Genomic DNA, 7,544 nt, shown 5'->3' with positions numbered 1-7,544 from the left:
CTTTAATACCGGATTGGGGGGGGGACACCCGCTCGTCACGCGTGAACACGCGTGTTCCGTGTGCGCGCACATGCGACCCACGTGCAAAGGGTGCACGAGTGCCCCCCCCATCCCCTTCCCGTGTCCATGTGTGCACACGCGTGTGCCCCCCCCGTGGTGCATGGATGTGGGATGGGGGGGGCAGTGGGGGGGGAAGGGAGGCAGGAGATGGGGGGGGGGGCAGCCCGGCTGCCCCGTGCCCCCCACAGCCCCCCCCGGGGGTCCTGCCCTGGGGGAGCCCCCACAGCGGCCGCTGGCGTCTAGAAAAGGCTCTCATAGAAAAGGGGGGGGTGGCAGCTCCGGGGGGGGGCTGGGGGCAAGGGGGCAGCGTTGGGGTAAAGGGGACCCCTGCACCCCCCTCACTGTCCGCTGGGGGGCACCCGGGGCCCTCCAGTGCCCCCAGTACCCCAAGGCCGTGGCCCGGTGTCCCTCAGGATCCCAGTACAGCTCCCCAGTGCCCCCATTAACCCCCAGGGCCCCCCATTGCTGCCATTAACCCCCGTTGCCCCATTGCCCCCATTACCCCTATTAACCCCATTAACCCCCATTACCCCTATTATCCCCATTGCCCCCATTACCCCATTAATCCTCATTACCCCATTGCCCTCATTGTCCCATTGCCTCCATTACCCCCATTAACCCCCATTGCCCCCATTACCCCCATTGTCCCTATTTTGCCCATTAACCCCATTGCCCCATTACCCCATTGCCCCCATTACCCCCATCACCCCCATTTCCCTGTTGCCCCCATCACCCCCATAGCCCCATTGCCCCACACTCACCTACTGGCCTCCTGCAGCACCTTTCCCGGTGCCTTCCTTTGGTGCTCTGTGGGTGCCCTCCTTGGCCTGGCTCTGCCGCCCATCCCCAGGGGTCCCTGTGGGTGCTGTGGGGTGAGCCCAGACCCCCCCCATCACCCCCATTGCCCCCCATTAACCCCCCCCATTGCCCCCATCTCTCACCAGGGCCAGGACCCCCTTGGTGCTTGGGGCCGGTGCTGCCGTCCCCCCCGCGGCAATGGGGGGCTCCTTCCTCTTCCTCCTCCTCCTCTTCCTCCCCTGGCTCCTGCTTGCAGAGGTGATGCTCCACCATCATCTGCAGCTCTGCCGGGCGGGGGGGGGCACTGGTGACCGGCCCCATGCCCCCCCCCCCATTCTGCCCTATGGGCACCCCACAAGTGCCCCCCCTTTTACCCTGCCCCCCAAGTTACCTTTCATGGTGGGGGTGCTGCGGGAGACCTTCTTCCTCTGCCGGGGGGACATGGCCAGGCCTGACTGAAGGGGGGGCCGGAGTGAATGGGGGGGCCCTATAGGGGTGCCCCCCCCCGTCCCATAGAGGCAGCACCTACCTTGAGTAAGGGGTTGGGCAGCCGGTCCTCATCGATCTCTATGGGGCACACACACAAGGAGCGAGGGGTCAGGATGGGTGCTGGGCTCCATCCTGCACCCCCATGGTGGGATACAGGAGGACCAAGGGATGGGTGCTGGGCTCCATCCTGCACCCCCATGGTGGGATACAGGAGGACCAAGGGATGGGTGCTGGGCTCCATCCTGCACCCCAATGGGAATGCAGGGGTGTCCATCACCGGGGGACCCCCAGCATCACCAGCACTCCCTATGTCACCATGGCAACCAGCATCCTGCCCTCATGCCCTCAATGCTATGGGCTTGCATCCTGCCCCCCCCAAGTGATGCTCAGCCCCAAGGCACGTGGGGGGGGGGGTCCCCAATATAGAAACAGCCATTGGGGGGGGGTTAATGGCCCTGGGGGGGGGAGGGGGTGGCCCCGGGGGGGGGGGGGGTGGCTCCATGCCCATGGCTCCGGTGTCCCTGGCACCATCCCATCCATGGCAGCTGCTGCCCAGGGAGATGGATGGGGTGAGGCTGGCACAGGGATGGGGGGGGTATCGGGGGCAGGATGAGACCCAGTGCGGTCAGCACATAGGGGGTCCTGAGGGTCATATGGGGGGGTCGTGACTGTCGTATAAAGGGTCCTGATGTCATATAAGGGGTCCTGAGCACCATATGGGGGGTCCTGAGCATCATATGGGGGGTCCTGAGTGTCATATAATGGGTCCTGATGTCATATAAGGGGTCCTGAGCACCATATGGGGGAGTCCTGAGCGTCATAAGGGGGGTCCTGCGCATCAAATGGGGTCCTGAGCATCAAATGGGGGGGTCCCTGAGCCCATAGGGGGGTGCTGAGCCCATAGGGGGTCCTGAGCCCATAGGGGGGTGCTGAGCCCATAGGGGGGTGCTGAGCCCCCCGCCCTGGGTCCCTGCAGCCGCACCTGGGGAGGATTGGTCACTGCTCAGCACCAGGTTGGCTGGGGTCGGTCGGCGCCGTCGGATCTGGAATGGGAAGAGGGGAGGGGGGGACACACGGGAGGGAATGAGGACCCCAAACCCCCCCCCCCCGCACCCCCAAACCCCCCATCCCATCCCAGGCCCCCTCCGTGTCCTTGTCCCCATGGCCCAGCCCCATGGCCCCCAGCCAGGGCCCCACACTTGTGTGCCCTAAATCATCCTTCCTGTCCGCAGGCAGGGCCAGCGGGAGCTGGGATATCCCGGGAAGGGCTTGGGATATGGGAGATGGGATATGGGAGCTGGGACATAGGAGATGGGGACACCAATGTGGGGACATCGGAGATGGGGGATGCCAGTACTTGGGGACATTGGTGTTTGGGGACACCAGTAACTGGGGACACCAGTACCTGGGGACACCAATGTGGGGACATTGGAGATGGGGGCATCAATGTGGGGACATTGGTACTGGGGGATACTGGTACTTGGGGACATCGGTGCTTGGGGACACCAGTACCTGGGGACACCAATGTGGGGACATTGGAGCTGGGGACACTGGTACTTAGGGACACCAGTGCTTGGGGACATCAATGTGGGGACATCGGTACCACAGGACACCGATGCTTGGGGACACCAGTGCCTGGGGACACCAGTAACTGGGGACACCAGTAACTGGGGACACTGGTACCTGGGGACACCAGTGCTTGGGGGCACCGGTGCTTGGGGACACCAGTAATGGGGGACACGGATGCTTGGGGTCACCAGTGTCCCCCTGCGCCCACAGTGCCCTTGCCCAAGGTCACCCGGAGCATCTCCCCCCCCCCCCCCCCCCCCCCCCGGTGCCAGCTCCGCTCTCGTCCCCTTTCCCCACTGACCCAGTGCCTGAGCAGCATTCCCGCATGGATGCCTAAGGAGATGCTAATGAGATGCTAATGAGGTGCTAATGAGGCCGGCAGGGCGGAAGCCCCCTCCCCATCCTCTCTCCTTTCCCCATCTCACCCCCAATCCCCCCCCCCCCCCCGCGCATCTTCTCCTCGGCCCCGTTGCCATAGAAACCCACGATGTGGATTTAAACGGAGATTAGAGGGAGTCGGGAATATCGGGAATACCGGGAATCGCCGGGAATCACCCTCTGCCCACCCATGAGCACCTGCGCAGCCTGCGGGCTCCAACCCCCCCCCCCCCCACAGCGATGGGGCTGGGACCCCCCAGGGCTGGGCCTGGGGAAGGCAGAGCCAGTGGTGCCCTATGGGGCTGGGTGTGGGGCTGGGTGTGGGGCTGGGGACACCGGTGGCACCCGCTCAAGGTCACCTGGACAAGGTCGAGACCCCCCCCCCCTTTGTGCCCCCCCTCCATTGGGGGTCCGGGTGCCCCAATGGCCTGCGGGGGATGAGCTGGTGCTCCCCCATAGCATCCCTGCCTGCCCCATCCCTGCTGCCCTCATCCAGCCCTGCCTCCCTCCCTGCATCCTTCCCTCCACCCATCCCATTGCCTCCCTCCCTCTCTCCCTCCTTCCTTCCATCCCTTCCTGCCTCCATCCCTCCCTGACTTCATTCCTCTCCTTCCCTCTCTCCATCCTTTCCTCCATCTCTGCCTCCATCTCTCCCTCCATCCCTGTCCCCATCCCTCTGCCTCCATCCCTATCTCCATCCCTCTCTGTCTCCATCGCTATCTCCATCCCTCTCTCCATCCCTCCTTGTCTCCATCTCTCCCTATCTCCATCCCTCTCTCCATCCTCCCTCCCTCCCTGCCTCCATCCCTGTCTCCATCCATCCCTCCATCCCTGCCTGTATCCATCCCTCCCTGTGTCCATTCCTCCTTATCTCCCTCCCTGTCTCCATCCCACCCTATCTCCATCCCTCCCTCCATCCCTCTGTCTCCATCCATCCCTCCCCATCTCCAACCCTCCCTGTCTCCATCCCTACTTATCTCCATCCCTTCCTCTCTCCATCCATGCCTCCATCCCTGTATCCATCCCTCCTTATCTCCATCCCTGTATCCATCCCTCCTTATCTCCATCCCTGTATCCATCCCTCCTTATCTCCATCCCTCCTTATCTCCATCCCTGTGTCCATCCCTCCATCCCTCTCTCCATGCTCCCTCCCTGCCTCCATCCCTGCCTGTCCGAAGCTCCTTTCCCTCCTTCCGCCGCTATTTTTAGCTCCATCTCCAGCATCGATTAAGGGCAGCAGGATCCTGGCCCCGGCCCCGCTGCTCCCTCGGGAGCCGGCAGTGGGAATGGGATGAGGGAGCAGGATGGGATCAGGGATGGGCATGGACCAAGCCCTAGGCCGGGCCTGGCACCCATGGGTGGCACCGGGGCCAAGGGAGTGCTCACAGCAGGGATGGGCTCCATGGGAGGGGGGAGCTCCATAGGGATGGGGGCAGCCCCAAAGGATATGGGGCAGGGGGGGACAGGAGGGGGCCCCCCATTGTGGGGAGCCCATATCCCTGCAGGGACCCCCAAACCAGACCTGAAACTGGGGGGGGGGAGGGGGGAGCAGCATCCCCAGCAGGCACCAGGATGGGGCTGACCCCCCCCTACCCCGGGGAGGGGAAACTGAGGCAGGGTCCGGCCGACCCCCCCCCCCCCCCCCATAGCCCGGCTGTGTGTGGGGTGCGATGGGGGTCCCTGCTCCTCCTGCGCCCCCCCACCTCCTGCCCTCACTTTTGGGGAGGGGGCAATGGGAACGAGCACCCCCAGGTGCGTGCCCGCATTTTGAGGGGGGTCCCACGCTGCTGACACAGGGGGACCCCCCCATTACCTCCCATTACCTCCCATTACCCCCATCAGCATCCTTGAGACCCCACTGAGCTTCACACCCTGGTGATGGTGAGGACCGGCCAAGACCCCCCCACCTTATGTGTGTGTCGTCCCCCCCCCACCTTATGTGTGTCCCCCCCCAGGGTTTAGGGGGGCAAAGAGAGGGGTCCCAGCCCCCCCCCCCCCATCCCGAGGCTCCTTTAGATCCCCTCCAATGGAGCATGAACTGGAAGGACCCCAAAGTGGGGGTGTGGGGGGGGGAGCCCCTAAACCCCCCCCGGCCCTGGGCGTCGCACGGAGCCCGCACATGGCCCCGGTCCCCCCCCCCCCCCCGCCCCGGTGATGGCCGCTCCCGTTACCGGTGCCCCCCCCCCCCCCGCCCCGGTGATGGCCGCTCCCGTTACCGGTGCCCCCCCCCCGCCCCGGTGATGGCCGCTCCCGTTACCGGTGCCCCCCCCCCCCGCACCTGCTCGGCCGCCTCCGGGTCCAGGTGCGGCTCCAGCAGCGGCACCGTGAACTGGATCTTCCGGGGGCTGTTGGGCTCCATGGGGGCTCCGGCTCCGGCTCCGGCTCCTCCGGTGGGTCCCGGCCCCGGCCCCGCCCCGGCCACGGCCCCGCCCCGGCCCCGGTCCCGGTGCACGGGGACGGGAGGGGGGAACCGGGGCGGGGACAGGGGCGGGGAGAGAGAGGATGGGAACCGGGAGGGGGAGAGGGGGAGAGGGGAACGGGAGGGGCACGGGGAGACAGGGACGGACACAGGGACACGGGGATGGACACAGGGACATGGACATAGGGACATGGGAATGGACACAGGGACATAGGGATGGACATAAGGACACCGGGAGGAACACGGGAACACGGGGAGGGATACAGGGACAAGGGAATGGACACAGGGATGGACACAGGGACATGGGAATGGACACAAGGATGGACACAGGGACATGAGGATGGACATAAGGACATGGGGATGGACAGAGGGATGGACACAGGGATATGAGGATGGACATAAGGACACCGGGATGGACACGGGAACACGGGAATGGACACAGCAAAGTGGGGCTGGACACATGGACACGGGGATGGACATGGGGACAGACACAGGGACACAGGAATGGACCCATGGAGACAGGGATGGGCACAGGGTCATAGGGATGGACATAAGGACATGGGGATGGACACGGGGACATGAGAATGGACGCGGGGACACAAGGACGGACACTGGTGTGAACACTGGGATGGACACAGGGACACAGGGATGGACACATGGACATGGGAATGGACACAGGGAAACAAAGATGGACACTGGGGTGGACACATGGATGGACACAGGGATGTGGGGATGAACACAGGGATATGGAATGGACACGGGGATGGACATGGGGACAGATCCCAGGACACAGGGACAGACACACGGACAGAGATCCCGGGACAGAGACACACAGGGACACAGGGATGGGCTCCAGGATGCAGGAACAGACACAAGGACGGACACATGGACACAGGGATGGACACATGGACATAGATCCCGAGACAAAAGGATACACACAGGGACATGGGGACGGACACAGGAACACAGGAATGGACACAGGGACATAGACTCAGGGATACAGGGATGGACACAAGGGCAGGCCCTGGGATGGGCAGACAGGCAGCAGGAGTGACCCACACATATGAGTCCCCCCCCCATTACCCCCCATATACCCCCCCATGTACCCCTCCATATACCCAGGCTTTTGGGGTGCCCCTCCGCGCCCCCTAATGGGCTGTAAACTGCAGGACGGAGGGGGGGGGGTCCCCCCAGTGGGGTGGCACTGATTTGGTCCAGGAGGGGATGGATACAGGAATGGGGGGGACACCCTAAAAAGAGAGGAATGGGGGGGGGAAACCACACAAAAAGGGGGGGGGGTCTGTAGGGTGCATCCCATATCCCATAGTATGTGGGTCGGGGAGGGGGGGGCAGCCCCCCCCATGCTGCAGGAGCCATCAGTGCGTGTCCCATCACTTATTCATGCCGGGATCCGGGAGGAAGGAGCCCTTAAGTAGGTCAGGCAGGAATGTGGGAAGTGATGGGAGCTGGTCCATGGTCCCCCCCCTCAACCAGCACCCATCAGCACCCAGCACACACAGCAGGGTGCTGGGGGACAGGTAAAGGTGTTGCTGTTTAGGGGTGCTACCCCCCCCCCCCCAAACCCCATCATGGTTGTATCCGTGTCCCTCATCCCATGGGATGCAGCCGATCTTCATTATGGATGTGGGAAGCATCACTGAAGAGGTGTGCCATGTCATGGGGACCCCCCCCCCCCCATCCTTGGGGTATCCCTAATCCCAGGGTTTAATCCTGCTGATCCTGGGTCTCTCCCATAGGGATGCTCCACATGGATCCCCTGCTGGCATTAAAGGCCGTGTCCTGGGGGTCCCTGATGTGCTGGATGTGACCC

The 7,544-nt window shown here is 64.1% G+C and overlaps 1 protein-coding gene across 1 annotated transcript; it reads right to left on the bottom strand.

Moving 5' to 3' along the window:
• Nucleotides 1–294: 294 nt before the first annotated feature.
• PPP1R1A (protein phosphatase 1 regulatory inhibitor subunit 1A) lies at nt 295–5,653 on the bottom strand. Its single transcript, XM_034071572.1, has 7 exons — nt 5,573–5,653; nt 2,330–2,390; nt 1,388–1,425; nt 1,250–1,313; nt 1,002–1,142; nt 822–916; nt 295–349 (listed from the first exon to the last, which is right to left on the bottom strand). Exons 1-6 carry the CDS (start codon nt 5,651–5,653, stop codon nt 822–824), a joined length of 480 nt encoding a protein of 159 aa, XP_033927463.1. The 3' UTR covers nt 295–349.
• Between the last annotated feature and the right edge of the window lie 1,891 nt (nt 5,654–7,544).

The sequence above is a fragment of the Melopsittacus undulatus genome, chromosome 21, assembly GCF_012275295.1.
Source record: "Melopsittacus undulatus isolate bMelUnd1 chromosome 21, bMelUnd1.mat.Z, whole genome shotgun sequence".
In the NCBI taxonomy this organism is placed as follows: domain Eukaryota; kingdom Metazoa; phylum Chordata; class Aves; order Psittaciformes; family Psittaculidae; genus Melopsittacus; species Melopsittacus undulatus.
This window is presented reverse-complemented; position numbering and strand designations above follow the sequence as displayed.

What these genes read in the sequence shown, in the direction of transcription:
- PPP1R1A (XM_034071572.1), bottom strand. Translation starts at nt 5,653, where the DNA reads ATGGAGCCCAACAGCCCCCGGAAGATCCAGTTCACGGTGCCGCTGCTG. An exon ending in ACCCGGAGGCGGCCGAGCAG is followed by an intron (nt 2,391 to 5,572) that starts GTGCGGGGGGGG and finishes TTCCCATTCCAG; the next exon opens with ATCCGACGGCGCCGACCGAC. An exon ending in CCAAGGGGGTCCTGGCCCTG is followed by an intron (nt 917 to 1,001) that starts GTGAGAGATGGG and finishes CAGCACCCACAG; the next exon opens with GGACCCCTGGGGATGGGCGG.